Source organism: Barbus barbus (genome assembly GCF_936440315.1).
Source record: "Barbus barbus genome assembly, chromosome: 12".
NCBI classification, from domain to species: domain Eukaryota; kingdom Metazoa; phylum Chordata; class Actinopteri; order Cypriniformes; family Cyprinidae; genus Barbus; species Barbus barbus.
The window spans coordinates 17,873,134-17,898,578 of NC_136740.1; the positions used below are offsets into that span (position 1 = coordinate 17,873,134).

Here is a 25,445-nt window from a genome sequence, read left to right on the forward strand (position 1 = left end):
GACCCGAAGAGGGAAAAAAAGTTTGAGGGTTGCTCTGAGATTTAACGCTTGCGCAGAACAGGTTGCCTGGCCAGTTCCTCTGGTTGACTTACCTGAGAGGTACATCAGTTTCCGTCAATAACAGAAAGGAACTAACGCGCAGTCATTCCGGCGAACGCGAGAAGAAGTTCAATTGAAGCGCAGTTACTTTTTATTCAACCGAGCGAAAGAACTGGAGTATTCTCTCTTGTTTTTGGCAGGTGCGCTCGTGTTTTCTAGCCCGTACGCCACGAGGAAACAGAGCTCGTGACAGGTCGCCGTGTCCCGACTTGTCCCCGCTGCATTGAACGGCTCAGTCTTCTAGACGCCGCCTTTCTTCGTCGCGGAGAGCCTGGGAAACAGCTGGATGCCATCCTCTTGAGCGGTCCTGTATCGGTGCCGTTTTCCCTGGTTGATTAAAGCGCTATCTCGCGGGGAAAAGATGATGGGCTTTCTGCGCAGGACGTTTAGCCGTCGGTCAAAACGACGCTTTCGGACGTCAGACGAGCTGGACTGGACCAGCAGAGGCGGAAACGCGGTGCTGCAGGCGCACCAGCAGCAGGTGATTCACGCGCCGATCGTAGTGACCGGGGGAGCCGTAGTCCACATCCCCGCGGCGGGCAACAGCAAAGACGCCATCACATGCAGAGTCCTGTTGCTGGACGGATCGGATGTCAGTGTGGAGTTACCGGTGAGTGGAGCGTTTCGTCAGAGAAAAGTCACCTTGGTTGCTTTGAATGTAGTGTTTAACGGCTTTAACAGTTCGGTTTTAACAGCCCGTCACTGTGTGGCCGGCCGGATTTCCCCGGTGTTGGGTCCTGTCCCGGTAAACAGATGGTGCTCGTGCTCATGTTTACTTCCCACCTATAGCGACCGCTCAACCTGTCACACAACCCTGCAGATTCCCTCGAGCTCCGGGAGCTTTCGCTGAAAATGAAACAACCTGGGCGGAAAAACACGAGGAGTTCCCCCAGCCCATTTTCTTTCTCTCCTTCTCGCTGTTCAAGTGTTTACCAGAAATGATTTCCCATTTGAGGTAGACGAACCAGTTAGGCGCTTAACCTTTGGTCCCTCTTTTGCAAGCCGCGCCATGAAATGTCGATCACTTTCTGCCTCAGTTCGTCTGTTTGTAACTCCGTGTCTGACCAGATCACTACTGCATGTCAGTTTTTAACACTATACCTTCTACTTGCAGCGTAAAATTGTGCATTTGAGTTATGTCCAAGTAATATCCATTAACTTGCGTTTTTGACAGAATTGACAGATTGTATGTTGCTTCTCAGACAATGAAAACATTTCCAAAGAACCCAAAACATTAAACACTACCTGACTGTCACCAAGCAACAGCGAGAAAGGCTGACTTAAGAATTAGAATATTTCCTCGAATTTGTCTCCAAGTACAAAGAAACTAAATCTAAATATGTATATAGTTGCTTAAAATATAGTGATTAATAAAATAAGCTGGACAAAGTAATTTCCTTCACTTGATAAACTGTCAATAAATAATAAGAATAATTAACAAATAACTGAAAATTATTAGCCTACATCTTTTTAAGAACGGAATTATTTTTAGACATTTAACATATGCATGTGTTCGTGTAAGTGCATGTAGTGTATAAGCTATCAGGTTACGTTGGGATTTGTATGGTAAGCTATTAGTTTATTTAACTAAAACCGACATCATTGTAATCGAGTGCTTAAGTGACTACACAATAAAAGTTCTTTAAACATGATCAAACAGTGTATGACAGAGTTTTAGACCAAAAACAATGGCTGCGTCTAAAATCACAATCACATCCTCTCTCAGTATTCACTTCTCTTGAATTAAAATACGCACTTTGTGACTGTTAAAAATGTACATTCTATATAGTATGAATGTAATCCAAACAATACCACCAGACTAACATAAACGTTTGTTTACTTGCGCAAAATACATTTCTGGTTTTACCACCTCCAATCAAAGTGTTCTGTAATAATTCGGCTTTAGCCTTTACCCCCCACCCTCCTCCTCACGTTTTTTATGTCCTTGTCCTTGTTTTATGTCCCTGCTTTGAGCGAAAGAAAGAAAACACAGAAGCTCCTACTGTCAAAAACATGTTCTTCAGGCAAAATCTGCTTCCACGCCACTGGTCTAGAATGCCTGAACATAGACTAATGAAAATGATACAAAAGTGTGTCAAAGAATATCAGCACTCTTGGAACGCCTCTGGGCCAATCAAATTAGAGGACTAGAACGATTACACAATTATATTTAATGGTGAATATTTCCTCCTTTCAATATAAGCCCAGTAAACACCTGAAGCTTGGTGATGGTCCTCACTGCAGAACACAAGAGCCAGGGGGCGAGGTTGGATCCAGATTCAACTCCTCCCACCTTACATATAACTAAACCTACCTGTCTCCACCCCCTTATCCCTAAACCTACCCATCTCCAACCCCGCCCCCCTGGATCTTTGTTCTGCAGTGAGGGCTACTGGAAGCTTGTGGTGCACGTCACAATATTATTGTTTTATATTTCAAAGACACAGTTTTGCTGATCGTTGGTTTATAAACATGGCTGTCATAGTCAGGCAATGTTATGCCATGCAAGTCTGAACATGTAAATAATCAAATGATTTATAAAAAGACCTTTCGTGTGTCAGTACTTCAGCGTAACACATCATGCATTCTTTTGATTTGACTATTACCAATGTCATCCCAGTTCCAACCATCTAACCCGATAATCAGCTTAGTTTCAAAAGTTGATCAGTTCAGTTTCTTATTTTTAAGGCAGGGTAGAGAATAGCTCTGAAATATATGTTGATTTATGTATGTTAAGGGTTGTAGGTCAACCTGAACAGCAGCAAGTATCAAAGAGAATAATAGCCACCACCCCCCCTCAGGGTGTGTCCCAAATCCAGCCACTCTCCTCTGACACTTCAAGCTATTTTTGCTCCGGCCTTGGTTTGTGTGCAACTTATATACAGTATGAGTGTGTGTTTTCATCTGTCTTTTAGATTAAGTCTGTGTGTCTTGTGGTACTCTTATAAATGTCAAAATGGGAAGCCTTTATCAAGACTAAATGTTAGCATAATGGACTAGTACTTTCCATTGAAAGAAAATAATACATTGTCTATAAATGCTTCAGGTCATTGTATCATTGTATTGCAGTATTCCGTACGTTCAGGCAAGGCAGCCTGACTTCGTTTTACATTTTACGTCTTTTATACGTTTCACAGCAACAGCATACAGTATCAAGCTCATACAGTGGCTCCAAAGAAGTATTTGGACACTTAAGCCACACTTGTCACTTCATTACATGACAAAGTCAACTCAAACCAAGCGGAATTTAAGCACACTTCTTTGGCAAAACACGTCTCAAAAAGTTATTAAAACTAATACAGGTTAAATGCACACTACTGTTCAAAAGTTTGAAGTCAGTAAGATTTAACGTTTTTGATTTAAAGTCTTTTATGCTCACTACGGCTGGCAATAACACAGTAAAAACAGTGATATTGTTATATTAGTGTTTTTTATTTAATGTTTTAAAATGTCATTTATTCCTGTGATGGCAAAGCTGCATTTTCAGCAGCCATTACTCCAGCATTCAGCGTCACATGGTTCTTCAAAAATCATTCCATGCTGAGTTGGCACTGAAGAAACATTTCTTAATATTATCTCTGTTGTGCTGCTTAATATTTTTGTAGAAACTGTGACATTTATTTGAGGAATAGAAAGTTTGAAATAAGTTATTTGAAATGTAAAGCTTTTGTAACAATAGAAATGTCTTTACTCTCATTTTTGATCAATTTACAACACCATTTGTGAAAAGAAATATTAATTTCTTTGAAAAAAAAAAAAAAATTCTTACTGGCCCCCAAAATTTTCAATGGTAGAGCAACTGAAAAAATGGCTTAGAAAACTGGAGGCCACTTATATTAGCAGCTTATTTAACACTGTCTTTGGGGAACTCCAAAATAATGTTGCATTTGATTGATTAATTTCTTTTAGTCTGTAAAAATGCGGATTCAGGATACTAAGCACTGTGATTGGCTGAATTCCACTCATACTTCTCCAGATGCTTGTCTTGACAGGGAGCTCCTGCCATTTCCATGGCCTATTCTGATCATGTGCTCAGTCCTTCGCCTCACAACATCCTCGAACCAACAAAGGAAATCAATCAAGCTCCATAAAATGGAACAAATCAATAGCTAAATTCCAAATTCTCAAGTTCAAGTTTTTGATCTCAGTGGAATGCTGGACTTGAAAATAAACTGACCATCACAAAGCAGAGATTACCTCCAGAATAGTTTATAGAGTTTTTCCTTTGTGTGTCCTTTTGTGGTCCCTCTCATCTAGACCCTACATGAAATAGAAAATACAGATTTTTGATTTCTCTTTGGCTTTTGAAGGTGCTCTGGGATTGTTATTATCCATCAAATGGCTTTGTAATGATTATTTGGAACAAAGTTATATAACGTTTACTTAAAATACAAAAGTGATATTTTACTATCACTTTTGTATAAATGGGAAGACTCCGTAGACTACAGAAGGTAGTCCGGACTGCTGAGCGAATAATTTGTACAACCCTCCCCACTCTCAAAGAACTGTACTTATCCAGAGTGAGCAAAAGGGCTGAAATGAAAAAAATAAGTATGTGTGGTGAATAAATAATGCATAATAGAGTTGTGTGTTCCACGTTTAATGTCAAGTGTTCATGAGATGGATTGCCTGAGGGAAGAAACTGTTTCTGTGTCTGGTTGTCCTGGTGCTCTGTAGCGTTGACCAGACAGTAACAGTTCAAAGAGGGAGTGTGCTGGATGTGAGGGATCCAGAGTGATTTTGCCAGCCCTTTTGCTCACTCTGGATGAGTACAGTTCTTGGAGAGTGGGGAGGGTTGTACCAATGATTCGCTCAGCAGTCCGGACTACTCTCCTTAGTCTTCTGAGGTCAGATTTGGTAGCTGAGCTGAAACAGACAGTTATTGAATTGCAGAGGATGTATTCAATGATGGCAGAGTTGAACCGTTTCAGCAGCTCCTGTGGCAGGTTGAACTTCCTCAGCTAGCGAAGAAAGTACAACCTCTGCTGGGCCTTTTCACAATGGACTCGATGTGATTGTCCCACTTCAGGTCCTGAGAAAATGTGGTGCCCAGGAATCTGAATGACTCCACTGCAGTCATATACACATATGTATCCTGAAAATGTCCAAATTGGGCCCAATTAACCATTTTCTCTCCCCGGTGTCATGTGACTCGTTAGTTTTACAAGGTCTCAGGTGTGAATGGGGAGCAGGTGTGTTAAATTTGGTGTTATCGCTCTCACTCTCTCATACTGGTCACTGGAAGTTCAACATGGCACCTCATGGCAAATAACTCTCTTAGGATCTGAAAAAAAAGAATTCTACATAAAGATGGCATAGGCTATAAGAAGATTGCAAAGACCCTGAAACTGAGCTGCAGCACGGTGGCCAAGACCATACAGCAGTTTAATAGGACAGGTTCCACTCAGAACAGGCCTCGCCATGGTCGACCAAAGAAGTTGAGTGCACGTGCTCAGCATCATATCCAGAGGTTGTGTTTGGGAAATAGACGTATGAGTGCTGCCAGCATTGCTGCAGAGGTTGAAGGGGTGGGGGGGTCAGCCTGTCAGTGCTCAGACCATACGCCGCACACTGCATCAAATTGGTCTGCATGGCTGTCGTCCCAGAAGGAAGCCTCTTCTAAAGATGATGCACAAGAAAGCCTGCAAACAGTTTGCTGAAGACAAGCAGACTAAGGACATGGATTACTGGAACCATGTCCTGTGGTCTGATGAGACCAAGATAAACTTATTTGGTTCAGATGGTGTCAAGCGTGTGTGGTGGCAACCAGGTGAGGAGTACAAAGACAAGTGTATCTTATCTACAGTCAAGCATGGTAGTGGGAGTGTCATGGTCTGGGGCTGCATGAGTGCTGCCGGCACTGGGGAGCTGCAGTTCAATGAGGGAACCATGGATGCCAACATGTACTGTGACATACTGAAGCAGAGACTGGGCCGCAGGGCAGTATTCCAACATGATAACGACCCCAAACACACCTCCAAGACGACCACTGTCTTGCTAAAGAAGTTGAGGGTAAAGGTGATGGACTGGTCAAGCATGTCTCCAGACCTAAACCCTATTGAGCATCTGTGGGGCATCCTCAAACGAAAGGTGGAGGAGCGCAAGGTCTCTAACATCCACCAGCTCTGTGATGTCATCGTGGAGGAGGACTCCAGTGGCAACCTGTGAAGCTCTGTTGAACTCCATGCCCAAGAGGGTTAAGGCAGTGCTGTAAAATAATGGTGGCCACACAAAATATTGACACTTTGGGCACAATTTGCACATTTTCACTTAGGGGTGTACTCACTTTTGTGGCCAGCGGTTTAGACATTAATGGCTGTGTGTTGAGTTATTTTGAGGGGACAGAAAATTTACACCGTTATACAAGCTGTACACTCACTACTTTACATTGTAGCAAAGTGTCATTTCTTTTCACATGAAAAGATATAATAAAATATTTACAAAAATGTGAGGGGTGTACTCACTTCTGTAAGATACTGTATATGAGTGTGTATGTAGGTGTCTATATTTTTATTGTATGTAACTTGATTAAACGTTAAATAAAATTATGGTTCTTCTGATTGAAAGAGAACCATCAAAAGACTTAAATGAAATTAATTCTGAGATATTTTAAGCTATATCACTCAGCTGTAGTGAGTGCATATGAAAATCAATGTAGCATGTACATCGCTGTGCCTAATCAAGCTCATCAAGCCCTGCAGGCGCACTGGAGTAACTTCCTGCTGACAACGTGCTCCACAGGTGTCCCCTTAAACTGTCACAAGATCAGTGTGAAGCCCCGAGCTTTCCACACATAGTGATTTATCTGTGCTTTAAATGTGTGTGTTTCAGAAACACTCCAAGGGACAGGATCTGTTTGATCAGATTATGTATCATTTGGATCTGGTGGAGGCTGATTACTTCGGTCTGCAGTTCATGGACCCAGAGCAGGTTGCGGTGAGTGGCACTTAATGAGCGTTCGTGTGTGTGTGTGTGTGTGTGTGTGTGTGTGCGCGTGTGTGTGTGTGTGCGGCAGTGACCTGTTTTTCTATAAGCTGCAGCTCTTAGACCAGAAATGAGAAATGGAGAGTGTCAGTGTGAAACAGCCACTCAACATCTATCAGAACAACAGAATTTTCTTTTTCTCAGCACTCAGACTAATAAGAAACTCTTTGTCTTGTTTCTTCTCCCTCCCTCCCACTGTCTCCCCCAATCCTCCCATGCTGTTTTCCGCTCTCTTGTTCTTCACATTTCCTTATGTTTTCAGCAATGGTTGGATGCAGCAAAGCCCATAAAAAAGCAGATTAGACGTGAGTAGACACACACACACACACTTACACAAGTAGTTATTGTGGAGTTGTTTAGTCGGCTTGTCACAGATGGCTGATGACCTTGGGCTCATAATCTACTGTTGCCTTATTGACTAGTGACAAGCGTCTATGAGTGTATACTATGGGTGTGACTAGAGCCAGTCCCAATGTATGCTGTGCAAGACATACCCCACGCAGCTGTTACATGGAGAAAGTGGGAGATGGAAATAGTATCAATGTAATTTGATTTCTGCACTGATTTAAAATATTTCAGGCCATGTAACTTGTGTGCAATTCAAAAAAGACTGTTGTCAGTGAAATAAGGCTATTGATTTAGTCTCTCTGGCGTTTTTTCTATAATATAGCATAACTGCAGTGCTACCCTTCAGAATGGTGTATGCTTTACAACACTTTTAAAAGCCGTTGAGTCACACTGAATCAACATTAGCTGACTTATGCCTGTCTCTATGACAACAATCTTTCATAACCTTCAAGGAGAGCTTCTTGTCTTTTATTCCTTTAAATTTTATGTACAAATTTCGAAGTCATTGGCATTGAGTGTCTGTTTTATTTCCGGTGTACACTTACTCTTACTTAAAATCTCTTTGTTGTAGATGGACTTCCATATAGATTGTTTTTCAGGGTTAAATTCTATTCTTCAGAGCCTAATAACCTCCACGAAGAGTTCACCAGGTAAACAACAGTAGTCATATATGCCTGTCTTTATAAAGCTCTTTAATTCATCAAACTGAGATTTTTAAAGGAATAGTTCACCCAAAAATAAAAATTGTCATTAATCACCACCATTTTGTTCGGACTTACTTTCTTACATGAAACACAAAAGTTGTTTGTTTTTAAACAATATCCAGGCCTCCACAATATCCTTTCATCGCCATGTAATGAAATGAATGAAAGCTGCTGCTATCAAGCTCCAAAATGACAAGGCGCTATAAAAAAAATATATTAAATGTTGTCCATAGGGTTCATTTGCTAAATTGTTTTCTGAAGTGACGTAGAATTAAAGGGGTCATATGATGCGATTTTCAAGTTTTCCTTTCTCTTTGGAGTGTTACAAGCTGTTTGTGCATAGATAAGATCCCTGAAGTTTATGTACAAATTTTCTTAACTTCTTTACAAAAGTTAAGACTCGACCACGCCCCCCTAAAATGGCTCATTTAAACACGCACCCACATGTCTACGTCACGGTGTGGGAAAATTTGCAAAACACCGGCCAAACGTATACGCAATGATAGAAGGCAGAACTATTATTCTCGCTGCAGTCTTGTTGTTGCTGCCGCCATGTCCTGGAGACGCTGTGTTTCGTTGTGAAAGCGAAAGTACTTTGTTTGGGCTTCCAAAAGAGGACACAACTAGAAATCAGTGGTTAAGTTGTATTTACAACATTCTTCCAGAACAGTTCAACCTAAATATTTGAGTGTGTGCAGCGCATTTTATGTTGGCTTGCACAAAGGTTGTTTCTATAAAGTGGGGCAATTCCAACTTTGCAAGGACAGTCTGGCGCTTCTGACTCACAGCCTGTAAGTACGTTTTCTTATTTAAAGAATTTGTCACTGACGATTCAAACGCGAGTTTTGAGCTGTGTAAAGTAGTGCTTGTTGTTTGTCGTTTTTTCGATCACAAATGTAGACATAATGTTTACGCGGCGCAATGCAACACAACAAATGCCTCGTTTATAATGGGTTTAATTGTTTTTATGTCGTCACGCCGGGACACAGCATCACAATATGGTAAAAGGGGGGGGGAATTTCCATCTAACGCTTGAGGTATTCGGCCAATCACAACGCACTGGATAGCTGGCCAATCAGAGCACGTCTCGCTTCTCAGAACGATGAGTTTTGTATAAATCGGCACGTTTCAGAAAGTTGGCGTATAGAGGAACAACAATAATGTACAGTATGTGTTAATAATGTAATGTAGTAATGTGTTTTTTAACCTTAAACAGCATAAACACATTGCATTACACCAAATACACAAAATATTGTTCTTTTTCGCAACGTCATATGACCCCTTTAAAATATCAAATAGCTTCAGAAGATTGAAATCCTTTTTTTTACATTTTTAATTTTGGGTGAATTATATTTTTAAATGTATTAGAGATGCATGATATATCAGCTGTCATCAAATGCTTACTCCGTATTAATCTTTAAATACACTCTGATTAAATAATACTATAAACTTAGCAAATCTCAAAATAAATATCTATTTTGTCTTCTTGTATATTATAATGTTGGCCAGATTTTATTAGTTCATCCTACTAAATATGTATGGTAAAATATTTACACTATAATATTTAACTTGTTTATGTAACCATTTTTGCAGGTATCTTTTCGTACTGCAGCTTAGGCAAGATATACTGTCTGGCAAGTAAGAAATTACGCTTACCTCACAGCCAGACACACACAAACATGCACTCGCAGTGGAAAAAGAGAGAGCCTTTCATATCCTCCTTTTTGCCCTGTGTCACACCTCTGACCCTCCCTCTGTTACGTGCACACACAGCGAGGCAGGGTTTCTACCGGGGTCCAATAAAAGATCTGTTTCAGTGCGTATAATCTGGGTCTGGTCTCCTGGGTGCTGCTCTGCTCCTTTTTAATAAAAGAAACTCCAATGAGAACCAACACACAGCTTCTAATTTAAGAGCACAGATACACTCCGACACACTTTCCCACACGGGGCACACAATTTCTTACATAAACACGGGGTCTCGTCATTTCACGTTTTACGGAAGTGGATTTTGACCATTGTTTGAAAACTATGTCTGTTGAATGCTGTGAAAGTTGCCTTTTGTATGTGGCAAACACATTTACTGGCTGATTTAAGGGTCATTGAGTCTCTGCTTCTTCCCTGAGCAGGTTAAAATGTCCATATGATGTGGCTGTGGAGCTCGGGGCTTATTGCTTACAAAGTGAGTTCTGTGTGTTTTATGGGCAGTTTGGACTTTTTCATGTATTTGCATATTTACAGCAGATTTTTGCCTTTTTCCATTTCTTTCTATTTCACGTGTTAATAGGTGAACTTGGGGATTGTGATCCATTAGAACACTTTATAGTGTTGGTATCAGAGTTTCGCTTTTCACCCAAACAGACGGAGATAATGGAGGCAGACATCTACCGCAAATGGGCTGAGTGCAGGTAATGAATCAGTATTTCTTATCCCCACCCTACACTCTTAGCAATGCAATTTTGGGTTCTCTAAAGAACCATGAACAATTTTTGAAGAATATTTAAAAAATCTGAAGAAAACTTTCCATTGTATAGAACCTTTTGTGCAATGGAGAGTTTCCACTGATGATAAAGTTCTTTATGGAAGCATTGATGCCAATAAAGAGCCCTTTTTTTCTGTTTGGCAGCTAACAGTACTGTATGTCCTGACATACAAGTTGACTGAAAGCTTAAGTACTATGCAACTTGACTAATCATAGCCAATTAGAAAACATTTGATGTTTAATATAAACCCATTGAATCACTGAGCAAGCGACCAACAAAATGTAGTTTTACAGTCTGGTTGGGACAGACAGTAAGATTAACAGAGATTTATTGCACGACGTTTTGTCACATTGCTCCTGATTACAACACTGTGTAAGATTGTGCTTGTGTGCATTTTGAATGAAGTCCTTAGAATGACTGAAGTGTCAGATTTGGTCTCACTTAATTAAATTTGGACACTTTAATTTGCTAGCGATAATCACATTTGAACAGTTTACATGCCTTTAACATGAATTGAAAACTCGGTCTCCCTGTGGTTTTAATTAAATCCTCAGCTGTGCATTTGACCCTGTTTTAAGAGCAGTCATCAAAGTCAGCGTGCTACTGTACAAGTACGTGCTTAGCTGAAGATCATTCCCTACAGATGAGCTGTTGCATTTGTTTAAATGGGTCTGGATTGTTTGTTGATCTTGGAAATGAAAGGAGAAATTTTGAAACTTTATAAACCTGGGGGTTGAAAATATTCAGTGCAAGACTAAAATAATGGCTTGAATTGAATTCTTGCAGATTCTGTCAGCCAATGTAGCGACTTGAGCACAGAGCAGAGGTATAATGTGAGAGGATTTCCAGAGGTTAATAACAAATGCAGCAAAACTTTGGATGCGCTTGATGGGACATATGGCAAATGCTGTCAGGTTGTGCAAGAGGAAGTTGCTGTAGTCTAGCCATGAAATGACAGGGCACTGGACAAAGAGTTGAATGATGAGTTGTGGTGTTCATTACTGCTCATGAGTTTGAATGTTCACCAGTACGTCTCTCTACAGGGGAATGAGTCCTTCTCAAGCTGAACTGAATTTCCTGAATAAGTGCAAGTGGCTGGAGATGTATGGAGTAGACATGCACTTTGTGAAGGTGAGCTCACTCCCTTTAGTTAATTTACATCCTTCCAGTACTTGGATTTCAAGGATTGCAGTTCTAAGAGTGTATTCAAATTCTTGGTTTCATTTATTTATTTTTTCTTCACCCTGTTGTAACTTTACAATAAGAGCTCTATAATAATACTGTACTTTACAAAGACAATATTAGAACCCATAATACCTCCATTACATCACTCTGTTTCGGTATTACACCTTCTTAAAAGCTGCATTTGCCTAACGATTTAATAAGATGGTCAGATCTTCTTCTTTTCTGTCTTGGCAGGATTGCAGTAGTTAAGAAGAATATAATGCCCAGGCTTCTTTATCCACAACAGATGATACCAATCTTATTGCCAAATAAAAGAATAAAGGAATTAAATGGATGGCTTAGTTCATTTATATGGAATAAGCGGAAGCCAAGACTAAAATTTTCAATGTTGCAGCTTTCCGGTTCTTTGGGGGGCTTCGACCTGCCAAAAGTAAAAAAAAATACCAATTGGCCTGTCAGCTCAGATTCATAGCTTGACTTAGAAGCTTCACAGTTACCTTGCCCTCTACAAAATCTGTTATTTGTTAGAAATTTCAAGGCAATTACGGAATTATGTGACAACAGATTTGTATGTAATACATGGAAGGCCTGGTCAATTATACATAAGATAGAGGGCAGGACTGACTTGTCTTCTTCACTAACCCCCATTTACAATAAGTTTTTGCCTAGTCTTTCTGATTCCGGTTTTAAAACTTGGAACACGTATGGGATATGCAGACAGGGATTTTTTTTAATGAAGGTTCTTTGATATCTTTTGAATGTTTTATTATAAATTATAAGATGCCCAGACCTAATTTCTTTAGATTTCTTCAAATTAGGGATTTTTAAAAATCACTAACTCCTCCACATCACTTATAGAGAAGATTCTGCTGAATCCCCCATCGTGTAAGCAGATCACATACTTTTATAATGCCCTTTGCTCATACGACGTGGTGAAAAGAAAACCCAGGACCTTAGAAGATTATGGGAGAGGGAGCTTCAATTGACCATCACAGAGGAGGAATGGGAAAACGTCTGGAGTCAGGCAAATAAAATCGCTCAGGATTGTGCATAGTGTATATCACATGGTTTCTTAGAAGCAAGTTTGACTCAAGCAATTCCCCATTATGTGTTAAATGTAAGATAGAAGTGGGAGATTACACCAATTTATTATGGAACTGATCTGTAATTGGAGTTTAATGGTCAAAAGTTGTTGTATGTATGAGCAGTATGTTTGGACTTGAGCTAAAGTGGGACCCCTTGTCTTTGGTTCTAGGTCTCCCAGTCAGACACTTGCTGAACAAATTTAACAGACATCTATTTGACATTCTAGCTTTGCTGCCAGACATTTTTTTGTTTTTAACTTGGATCAGTGACAAACCCCCATCTTTGAAAGGAAGGCACAAGATTGTTTGGAAAATGATTCCCTTAGAATTTCTAACATGTTACTCGTATGTCCACTGAAGCTTTTCCTCAAGTTTGGACACCATACCTGGAGTTTATTGATGATCCCTGATTTCTCTCTCTCTTCTCTTTTTCACTAGCATTGTAAAACATGGGCATTGTCTGTTGGTTGGTTTAGTTATGTTTATGTAATAAGTGGTTGAAATGTTGATGATAAAAAAAAAAGCTGCGTTTGTTCCTTCACAACAGCAGTAATATACCACTACGGCAGCTGAATTGATCATAATAGCATTATCAGAAGTAATATTATCCATCTATTCATCCATCAATTTAATGCATCAGCTCTTAAAAGTACTTGTGATATCAGGAGGTACATTACCGTTTAAATGTTTTGGGTAAGAAAAAAAATTCAAAGAAAGTACTGTAATAATTTTATTCAGCGTGGATGCATTAAATTGACCAAAAGTGACAGCTGATCTTAAAATATTTCTATTTCCAATAAATGCTGTTCTTTTGAACTTTCTATTCATCAAATAATCCTTCAAAAATGTATGATTTCCACACACATATTAAGCAGCACAACTGTTTTTAACATAGATAATTCTAATAATTATATTTTAAAATATATTAAAATAGAATACAGTTGTTTCAAATTGTAATATTATTTCACAATATTACTTTTTTACTGTATTTTTGATCAAATAAATGCAGTCGTCTACAATAAATGAGAAAAGAAAAACATTGTCAAAAACATTACAAAAAATCATACCCACCCCAAACCTTTGAATGGTAGTGTATTTATTGTACCTGCTCAGAAAAACCTGTGTAATATACTTGTGAGATAGTGTGAGACTGCTGTGTAAAAATGCTCTATACTGATGTGCAGGGACGGGATGGAGGAGAATATGCTCTGGGACTCACACCAACCGGAATCCTTGTTTTTGAGGGATCCAGCAAAATTGGTCTCTTTTTTTGGTGAGATTCACAGATACACTGATCTTTAGTTGAACTTTGACTTTTCAGTCATGGCTGATATTTTCCATTTCAACATACTTATCACAAATGTTTCCATTCAGGCCTAAAATACCCCGTCTTGACTTCAGGAAGAACCGACTGACATTAGAAGTGGTGGAGGATGATGAGAAGGTAAGTTTTACATGCACAAAATTGCACTCACTTATCTGTGCTCACAATGTAGACGTTTCTCTACACCATGGGCCTTCAGCCTTGGTTGATAAGCTGTTCAAATAATTACTATTGCTGTAATGTCATAGTTGTACAATACATTTTAATTTTGCTTTATTTTAATGTGGGAGAAACAATTAAGTATTTAGCTGAACTTTGGCTTCGTTCATGATGACTTCATATTTTACTTATTTTTTTAAAAAGTCATTTTTAAAGGGTTAGTTCACCCAAAAATGAAAATTAGCCCATGATTTACTCACCCTCAAGTCCATACCTGTCAACCCTCACGTTTTTCCCGGGAATCTATCCCGCTATCATCCCGTTGAAATATTTTCCTGTATTTCTCTCGTATTTTTAATAATCGCTTCTGGTAAAACTCCCCTGTAATTTGTATGGCCCACCTCATTATATGAATAATCAATCACGTCAACAAATTCCAAGGTTGTCCAGTTGCCAGATCTTGTATGAAACGCATCCTTCTCACACAATCGACACATACAAATTTCTACCCATTTATACCCTCAACTTGGCAACCTACAACCCAGTGATGCTGTTGATATCTGCACAGGTAGTACCGCGGGAAGGAAACAAGGATCGCTGGTAGAAATGGGTTGGAGAAGACTCAGGTGGTGTTCCGGTGGAAAAAAATAAACAAAATATACATGTAAATTGAGATATAACTTACACTTCAAAGGCTATGGTTTAATTGATTAAATATGAGTGCTACAAGTTTCAAAGTCAGTTGCTGTGGTTACCAGGGAAACGGCTAAAGTCCTGGCAAAAAGAACCACCTGCTGGCAGAGAATGAATTTGCATTTTTCAATAAGCCCTTCCTCTCTTTGTTTAGACCAAAACCAAAAACAACCCTTATTTTTATGCAGAAAACATGGTTGTAAATGTGAACCGTTGGAGCGACAAGAAGATAATGAATTATAAAACTCTGAAGATAAAGCCTAAAGGAAAATATATTTATATGTTACTAAAATAATATAATTGTTTGATAATAACGGTTTAAATTAATATAATAAATTAATAATATAATATAATATAATAGATACTTTTGACTCCGCCCCCCATAACACCAACCCCCAGTTTTATTCGTATCCAAAACGATATGAACATCACGGAGCGCTGAACACTCTCATGCGCTGTATGTTTCATTCATACTTGAAGCCGGAGGACGCTCTCCAGCAGAAAGTCCAAAACGGACTGATATGAAAAGTAATAATAACTTTTGACAGGCATACCGCTATCGCTGTAGCTAAGCTGAACAACAAGCATAAAACTTAGCTGATGAAAGGTGAAGACGAAATGGTTTGTGTTTTTCAAGTCTTCTCCAGGTAATAAATACAAATTATACAGTGGTAATTGACATTATTAATTACAGTACAGAAGCAATCAAATATATGTTCTGCCTTATTCTGTGATAAAGATGGAATAAGTGTTTGTAGTATATATATATTGATTGTACAATCATAACCATAAAATTGTCATTATTAAATGTATCAAAAATATTATAGAAGATAAATTATCGGTTATTGTCCAGCTGTGTATTTGATTTCTTAGCCAATTAAAAGTAAGAGTTTTTTGGGGGTTTTTTTCAATTATACATACATAAATATAATAATTATTATTATTATTACTACATTTGACATTTCTGTCCCCCTCACTTCTGAAATGATTGCTACTCCCCTGCCCTGTAACATAACTGAATATAAAACTAGCTATATGCCGTGTTATCTTTATTTGGGCATCAAATATTTTGTGGCTCCACGTGAATTTTATTCTGTGGGAAAGGGGCCAAAATGGCTGTTTTGACGTTGAAGGTTGCAGACCCCTGTCCTAGGTGTATATGACTTTCTTCTTTCAGACAAATCCAGTCAGACTTATATTAAAAATATCCTTGCTCTTCCAAACTTTATAATGGCAGTAGGTGGGTGTTTTTGTTCAACAGCCCAAAAGTCAAAAAAAGTGCATCCATCCATAATAAAAAAGTGCCTCACACGGCTCTGGTGGGTGAATAAAGATGTTATAAACAGTTTTCTCTTGCTTGCGCTAACTGTCGTACACGGAAGCCGTTCCATGGCATAGGATGCCAGTGAGAAGTGACGAACACAGAAGCGCAGAGGAGAGAGCAAAACAAAACACCGGTCACAAATTAGAAGTACAAAATAAGGATTTGTAAAGAAAAATGTTGGAGGATTTTTATATAAGCCAAGAGGAGACTGGTTTTCCTTTGCTAACGTAAGGAAACTTTGCTTCCTTTGCTCCAGTAAACAAACACTGGTTCTCGCATATTCTCACCGGCACATGCACTACACATACAGAACAGCTTCCAGCCAGGACATTTTTTAATATAACTCCGATTGGAATCGTCTGAAAGAAGAAAGTCATATACACCTAGGATGCCTTGAGGGTGAGTAGGCCTAAATCATGGGCTAATTTTCATTTTTGGGTTAACTAAACCTTTAAATCATTCATTCGTAATTAATTTAAAATAATTGTAATATTAAAATACAATAGTAAAACATTAAAAAATTAATTAATAATTTGGAAAACCCTGTGCTCTATCTTTATTTTTAAGTGCTCTAAAATTTAAGCGCCTGTATATTTGTGGGTGCAGGGCCGAGAGCAGGAGCACACGTTTGTGTTTCAGCTTTCGAGTTCTCAGGAGTGTAAGCACTTTTGGAAGTGTGCAGTCGAGAGCCATGCTTTCTTCCGGCTCAGACAGCCAACCCACAATAACAGAAGCCGCAGTGACTTCACACGCCTCGGCTCACGGTTCAGATTCAGGTACATACACACGTACACCTATTCTGGCAACATATTTACACTGTCGCCTTTTTTAAGGGTCATGTTGTTTGTGTTTACAGTGGAAGGACAGAATATCAGGCCACACATAGTGGTAATGTCAGGAGAGCAAGCACTTTTGAGAGAAGACCAAGTAAAAGATATCCATCACGAGCCCAGTCTATGGTCAAGGGTAGGTCTGTGTGCCGTATGCCATATCTCATTTCAGTAATCAACATATTGCATTTGTGACATGCTTAATATCTGTGTCTGCCCCGCATCTAACGCTAAAGCCTTTAAATGCTGCTTTAATACAAGTGCCACATCACATATGTCATGTTTATATGATTGCTTTTGTCTTCCACAGCCATAACTCCAGCAAAACATCCATATCTAAGGTAAAGCCACACAAACAAAATTATGCGCATTCCGATATAAAAACACGCTTTTTAATGCTTATTTAATTCTTTTTGTTGTGCTTGTGTAATGAACATTATTCTATTTGTACTGATTGTGATTGAGTAATGAAAAATGATCTCTCCATTCTGTAGTGCACAGACCAGTCCTGAGCCAAGCTTAACACCGGTACTCTTTCAATATCCTTTATATTTTATATGATTATTTTAGGAAGAAATACATTTGAGGATTTAGTAGCTACATCAGAGATTTTTTTTTTTTTAAGGCCATTTTTATTTTGTAAATTGTTTTAGGACTGCCTAAATATTAATTGAATACATTTGTACGGTTTCATTCTGTTTTTTAAAAGACAGGTTGGAAATGTATTGTTTTATTTTATAGACAGTGTAACAGTAGTAAATGTTGATTGTAAGTCAAAATGTTCTGTATTTATGTTCTATTTATGTTCTATTGTATTTTTGTTTTTTGCGTTAACTCACAAATGTATAGTTTTTAACAAAGAATTATAATAATGATCACAAACATTTGCATGCAAATGCAAAGCTTCTCAGGGAAACGTAAAGGTTTTTTCAAGAGAACACAAAAGTTTAGCAAAAGAACGCTTCTCACAACACTTTTTAAATAATATTTTTCCTCCCATTACAATTTTTTCCAATCATCATGTCCCTTTTGGGGTTCTTTAGAAAACCTGAGCCTTGTGACTCATTTTAATATCCAAATAACATTCTGAAAATAATTCTTATGAGCAAAGCATTAGATTTTTTTTTTTTTTTTACATAGAATATTTAGCTGACTAAGTTCTTAATGCTTAAGTAACTAGCAAGAGACTTCACTCATATGAATCATATTTTTTCTGCTTCCCTCCAGTATAAGCACAACATTCCAATTGCACACGAACCCTGGCAAAGATCACATCCATCTAGTCTAACTCCCCTATACATACAGCCTATGGAACTGGGACACGTTCCGCCACCGCACAGGTATACATTTTTATCTACTGAAACTGAAAGATAAAACCTTTGCCAATCTTCTAGTTTCTGTTACAAAAATCACGAAATGTAGGCTGATCTCATCTGTGTTTCACCTGCATGTGCATATGTGTCTGATTTAGACCCTCCAATGTGGACAGACCCCCTGCGAGCAGTGGTGGGTTTGGTGAGAGCGGTTTGGTTGAGCGCAGTGGCAGGAGTGTGTCAATCGTGCACAGAGACAAAGTTATGACTGCGCTGTGAGCATGTGAAAGAGTGTTTGGATGAGCCACTCACCTTAGTAAAAGAGACCGCTGAATGCTCGCATCCAATCACAGTGTGTCATCCATCTGCATCATCACACCTGCAGGAGTCTCATCCGTTGCTTGTGATCATCCATCATGCGACTTGTCTCAACAGACCGAATGCATCCTGAAATCACAAAAACATATTCAGCATATGCAGACCTTGATGTCTGACAATCTGCATGTTTATAGCTTTTAGAGTTTTACGTGATTTACGATCAAATTTAGAACTAGCAAATTACCTGAAAGATGATGTCAGGATATGTAACTGCTGCTGTTGTGGTTTTATATTCTATAGCAAGGTCGCTCAGTTTAGTTCCAGTGCTACCCTTGGCACATCAGATCCATCTCACCAAGTTGTTAAGAATTACAGACAAGTGTGCAAACACTTCCAAAAGCCAGACTGAGCACCGTTGTTCTAGATTATAGCCTATGTAATCATTTTAGTTCATGGATTTGTGCATATTATGTCTAAAAGTTTACTTTTAAGTGCAAATCACTAATATAATATCATGCCAAGCAAACCACTGTTTACAAACCCTGCTTTACTTAATTTAAAATTCAATTTGAAAGTACACATGACAGCTGTTCTATATGTGGTAATGATCATTACGTATTTGCTGAAGTGTTAAGTTAGAAACATTTGTGTTTGGCCATTGAAATCTGTTCAATCAGCAAGGGACAGGGGCTTTTAATGATTACAGACTGCTGCAATGAGACCTGCCTTAATAAATGTGTTGTTTACACTAATCGACTCAGTTTTATTGATTATGTAAACCCTTGACATTTGCTTCTCATTTTTGTATTAACATTTGCACTGTTCCATTTTCTGTTTAATAACACCATTTGCATAAACATTTGTTGTTGTTTTTGGTCCATCCACTGAAATTACTTTCATAAGCTCTCTGTTATTATATTAGAAAGCTGTGTGTGCATGTTTCTGCATGTCATTTTACCGTGGTTATTCATAACTTGCTACTTGAAAATAAAACAATATATAAGTACCAGTTCAGGTTTGCACTGGTCTTATGCTGGTGCTACTTGTGTTGTGAATGTATAGGATCAATAATGATGACATATGCCATTCTGTTGCATGTGTGGGTGGGTGTCGACATGTATGAATGAACTTGAGAGCCTCTTTTCTCTGAATCTTTACGTCATACAGACCAAAAATAATGGGGAGCTGTCATATGTACCATTGCACACTCTGTCATTGTTGTGAATTGTTTTATAGTTTCCCTTTGAGCACTGCAGACACCCGGAGGTTTAGTGTGGAAGAGAACGAAGCTCTTTCTGGAAAGATCCATTGTTGCTACCATCGCCATGGATTCGAAAAACAGGAAGCATTGTGCCTCACAACAGCTAAACCTAGTGAGTCCCGAGTCTGACCTGGGTGCTCTTTTTGCAAAATGTAAAATAATCGAGATTATATTGATTTTCTTACATTTTAAAGACAGAAAATTTTGTCTATTTTTGAAATCTATAATTATATAATTATAATATGTGTTCTAATTCTAGGACAATAGGAAAGTCCACAGCACAACTATAAGAATTCTTGGTGTGATAGGGTCTTCACACTTTCTCAACAGATTCTTATTAGTTGTCAATGTTTTTATCATTTATCAGCTGCAAAAATCATACTTAAAGTGATTCCAATATTTATTTATTTTTATTTAGTTATTTAGCAGACGCTTTTATCCAAAGCAACTTACAAATGAGGACAATAGAAGCAATCAAAACCAACAAAAGAGCAACAACATGCAAGTGCTATGACAAATCTTGGTTAGCCTAACGCAGTACAGGTAGCAAGGTTTTGTTTTTTTTCAAGAAAACAAGTAGACAGAATATAGAAAAAATAAATCTAGTGGTTTTTTTTTGTTTGTTTGTTTTTGTTTTTTTTTATAAAGAAACAAGTAGATAGAATAGAAAAAAGAAAGCTAGTGTTAGTTTTTCAAGAAAAGCTAGCAGTTACAGAATAAATATGCAATTGATAGAGGGTCAAGTGTGTGTTTTTTTTGTGTGTGTTTTTTTAAATAAAAAGAAGACCGATAGATAAAATAAAATTAGAATAGAGCGTGCTAGAGTTAGAGGGTCAAATAAAGATAAAGATGGAAGAGATGTGTTTTAGCCGTTTCTTGAAGATAGCTAAGGATTCAGCTGCTCAGATTGAGTTGGGCAGGTCATTCCACCAGGTGGGAACAGTTAATGAAAAAGTCAGTGAAATTGATTTTGTGCCTCTTTGGGATGGCACAATATTGCGTCGTTCACTTGCAGAACTCAAGTCTCTAGAGGGCACATAGGTCTGAAGTACTGAATTTAGGTAAAGGGGTGCAGAGCAAGAGGTGGTTTTGTAGGCAAACATTAATGCCTTGAATTTAATGCGAGCAGCTATTGGTAGCCAGTGAAAATTGATGAACAGAGGTGTGATGTGTGTTCTTTTCGGCTCGTTAAATATTAATCTTGCACAGGCATTTTGGATTAATTGTAGAGGTTTGATTGAATTGGCTGAATACCTGCCAAGAGAGCATTGCAATAGTCAAGTCTGGACAGAACAAGAGCTTGAACAAGGAGTTGTGTTGCATGCTCTGAAAGAAAGGGCCTGATCTTCTTAATATTGTATAAAGCAAATCTGCAGGACCGGGCAGTTTTAGTAATGTGGTCTGAGAAATTCAGCTTATCATCAATCACAATTCCAAGGTTTCTGGCTGTTTTTGAAGAAGTTATGGTTGATGAGCCTAACTGGAAGGTGAAAGTGTGCTGAAGTGATGGGTTTGCTGAAACTACAAGCAGTTCTGTCTTAGCTAGGTTAAGTTGAAGGCGATGGTCCTTCATCCAGCAAGAAATGTCAGTTAGAAATGTTGTCGGATCATCGGGATGGAATGAGAGGTAGAGTTGAGTGTCATCAGCATAGCAGTGATATGAAAAGCCATGTTTCTAAATGACAGAACCTAGTGATGCCATGTAGACAGAGAAGAGAAGTGGTCCAAGAACTGAGCCCTGAGGCACCCCAGTAGCTAGATGTTGCGACTTGGATACCTCACCTCTCCAAGATACCTTGAAGGACCTATCTGAGAGGTAAGACTCAAACCACTGGAGCACGGTTCCTGAGATTCCCTTTCTCAACAGGGTTAACAGGAGGATCTGGTGGTTGACTATCAAAAGCAGCGGACAGATCCAGCAAGATAAGTAATGAAGACTTGGAAGCCGCTCTTGCAAGTCTTGGGGCTTCAACAACTGAGAGCAAGGCAGTTTCGTTCGAATGTCCACTTCTGAAACCAGATTGGTTGCTGTCCAGGAGGTTGTTCTGTGTGAGAAAGGCAGAGACTTGGTTGAACACAACTCATTCAAGTGTTTTTGCAATGAAAAGTAGAAGGGAACCCGGTCTATAGTTCCCTAAAAGAGTTGTGTTAAGAGTGAGTTTCTTAAGAAGTTGGGTTATACGAGCCTGTTTAAATACTGAGAGAAAAACTCCAGTGTGAAGGGACGTGTTAACGATGTGAGTGAGTGCAGGTACAACTGGCTTGAAGGAGATGAGATGGAATAGGATCAAGCGGACAAGTAGTAGGATGATTGGAAAGGATGAGTTTAGAGACTTATGCCTCAGAGAGTAGAGAGAAGGATGTGAATGAGTGTATGTTTGCTGGTAAGATGTGTTTGACAGTTTGTGATGTGGAGAATTTTGCAGTGAGGTTTGTAATTTTGTTAATGAAGAATGTGGCAAAGTCGTCAGCTGTTAGAGTTGATGAAGGAGGGGGAGGAGGACGACAAAGGAGGGATATCTTTCCTCTTTGTTATAATTATAGCTGTGGCGTGGACCCCTATTCTCATAGAATTAGAACACCTTTTAAAACTTCATTGTTATTGTTATAGTAGGCTAATCTTCCTTTGTGTGAATGACTCTTTATAGTCTTTATAATGGCATGCACTGTATAAAGGTCCAAGATAGCATGTCATTTTCAAAAGCCACAGATTTCAACAGTGTTTTTGTCTACTGAAATTTTTTTGGGAATAAATTTTTATGAGTTGAACAATTGCATGTTGTTAAAAAAATGTAACACTTGTGAAGTACTTCTATCGCTCACAGCCTTGTTTTCATTCCTGTCAAAAATTAAATATGCTGCTACCCTCACTAAGGTTTTTTGGACTGCACTCTGGGAATGCCGCTCTCCTAATCAAATTTGAGGAGTGAAACTACCTTGTAAAATTCAGAATAAGTATGCTGATGTGTTTGTTTACATCAGAAGCTTGGGTTGTGTCTCCTGGGCTCCCGGATGAGTTGGATCGAGCTCTACAGAACCAGCAAGAAGCAGAACCTGCAGCCTGGCCGGCCCTCCACATCAACATAGACATGGTCAGTTATGGAGATCACAGCCACCTGGAACAAACAGAAAATATTTGTATGGCTGTTTTATGCCATATGAATAATAATTCAATTCCTTCTGTAACTACAGGCAGAGGGAAAACCACTTTCTGAGAAAAGTCTTCCTTCCTCCCCTGCGGTTTTACAGGAACAGCTGAAGAGCAACATCTCTAAAGTAACTGCTCACACTGACAGACTGCATGAACATGACACTGTTCATAAAAGCTGATGCAAACTTAATTTATCTATTTATATATCTGCATCTAAAGTGACTGACAAAACAGGTCATTCCAGAGTTTAAAGTTGTGATGAAATGGAAGTAGCAACATCTTTTCTAACAAATAATGTATATCTGACTGTAATAATAATACAAAAAGTACTGCAGGGACTTGATTCTATTAACTGGATGGAGGCAGATCTGAATGCAAGCTTTGTCAATTGTAAGAAAGGGGAATAGAAGACTAAATGACTTGAGAAGTTGTTTTCACTGGAAGATCAAGTGATGAAATTTTTATTAAACATTAAAGAGTTTGTTTTTTTTAAATGAAACCCATACATGGATGAATCGTTCGCAATAATATCTATAACATGCATTTATAAAATAGGTAAATAGAGATAGGTAGGTACATTTTCATCTAATGCCGACTTTAATGCTTAACTAGGTTGATTAGGTCTCTTTACCAAATCTAACGTGGTCTACCAAACCTGAGGTTGAACAAAATCTACCAGGTTGACCTCAGGCATAACCAAAATAAAGGTTCCAAAGGGATTATTTTTCAGTGATGCCATAGAAGAACCATTTCTTTGTTTTTCCAAAGAACCTTTCAGTGAACAGTTCATAAAAGAACCATTTTAGTGTGAAGAAAAATTTAACAAAATCTAAAGGATCTTTTTGCACTTTAAAGAACCTTTTGTGCAATGGAAAGATTCCATGGACATTAAATGTTCCTCATGGAACCACTGATGCCAATAGAGAACCTTTATTTATAAAACTGTATAACTTAAAGACCAGCTAGGAACTACATAAAGCCACCTAGCTTTTTAGCTGGATTTTGGGAAAAAAATGTAAAATACTGTACAACTATACACAGGATAATTATAACAGTTTATAAAGCACAAATATTAAGGTTGCAGAATAAGGGCATGTGACAGCAGCAGTGAAATGATGCATAGCTTGTGCTCTGCTCTCTCATATTGTAGCGCACCACCCAAAGTGATAGTGGAACCTCAAAGGGGAACTCTTCAAGTGGAGACCAAACTGACAGGTGAGGACAGCACCAACTTTGGAAGTTGGTACATGTCTCAAATGGTTTTCTAGCATCAAGCGTCTTTGTCTCCATGTGTTATATTCACTGACTTCAGACTCCTATCTCAGGTATCCCAGCTCCTCACAGGATTCAGGCTCAAGCAGTCTGAATATAGAGAAGCCCAGAGTGGATCGGCGCAAACGCCTCGTCAGACAGTTTAGCTTGTGAGTCAATAGGTGGACGATTTTAGATTTAAAAATATGGCCTCTCTTGATATATTTTATTTGTCCTATAGTAACCATAGTGATGAAGATGACCTCCCTGAGGCACTTGCAGCCATCTCTTCCCAGTGCAGTATGGGAAAATCCTCCTCAATCAGCTCCTTGGACAAACAGGTCCAACCACCCATATACCCACCGGTAAGATTTACTATATGCCCACTCCTTCGAGATGCAATCAAAAGGTTTTTTTTTTTTTTACCAAAAAGTTTTCAGTTTCTGAAGCCATTGTAGAAAGGCTATATTCACAGTCTTCCTTGATTAATTTATTCCACAAGAGAAAATATCCAATAACAAATATCCAAGGGAGACAGGAGAAAATACAGTATAATGAAGAAAAAAATTTATGAGCGCACCTAAAGGATAGTATAGCCTACTCAAAATGAAAATACTGTAATCATTCACTTGATTCACTTGTTCCAAATATGGTTGACTTTCTTTCTTGTAACGTTACCGTTACTGAACACACACACATAAAAGTTGAACCAGGCATTTTTCAAAATCATATTTTGTGTTCCTCAGAGGAAATGCAGTAAGTTCTTTTTTTGTTGTCGTTGAACTGTACCTTTGAGTTAATGACAGTATTAATCTTAAAAGGGATCCGATTCCAAACACGATAAGTGTAGTAACGTTAAACATTTGTATATGTGTTTTGTTAAATTATGAAATATAAAGAGGGAAACATATTGTCAGTTTGTTTGTCAATACATTA

The 25,445-nt window shown here is 38.5% G+C and overlaps 1 protein-coding gene across 1 annotated transcript in view; it reads left to right on the forward strand.

Annotated features, from left to right (window-relative positions):
• Positions 1–52: 52 nt before the first annotated feature.
• Positions 53–25,445, forward strand: part of LOC306877695 (band 4.1-like protein 4B) — a 27,921-nt gene continuing 2,528 nt past the window's right edge. The window contains exons 1-21 of the mRNA XM_079429606.1: positions 53–709; positions 6,931–7,035; positions 7,346–7,388; positions 8,003–8,081; positions 9,729–9,773; positions 10,262–10,314; positions 10,420–10,540; positions 11,659–11,746; positions 14,070–14,158; positions 14,260–14,329; positions 16,992–17,161; positions 17,242–17,351; positions 17,526–17,556; positions 17,710–17,743; positions 18,443–18,555; positions 20,083–20,219; positions 23,090–23,199; positions 23,300–23,383; positions 24,409–24,473; positions 24,584–24,679; positions 24,751–24,874. Of these exons, the coding sequence (XP_079285732.1) occupies positions 461–709; positions 6,931–7,035; positions 7,346–7,388; positions 8,003–8,081; positions 9,729–9,773; positions 10,262–10,314; positions 10,420–10,540; positions 11,659–11,746; positions 14,070–14,158; positions 14,260–14,329; positions 16,992–17,161; positions 17,242–17,351; positions 17,526–17,556; positions 17,710–17,743; positions 18,443–18,555; positions 20,083–20,219; positions 23,090–23,199; positions 23,300–23,383; positions 24,409–24,473; positions 24,584–24,679; positions 24,751–24,874 (2,016 nt within the window). The 5' untranslated portion in view covers positions 53–460. The remainder of the gene's footprint in view (positions 710–6,930; positions 7,036–7,345; positions 7,389–8,002; positions 8,082–9,728; positions 9,774–10,261; positions 10,315–10,419; positions 10,541–11,658; positions 11,747–14,069; positions 14,159–14,259; positions 14,330–16,991; positions 17,162–17,241; positions 17,352–17,525; positions 17,557–17,709; positions 17,744–18,442; positions 18,556–20,082; positions 20,220–23,089; positions 23,200–23,299; positions 23,384–24,408; positions 24,474–24,583; positions 24,680–24,750; positions 24,875–25,445) is intronic.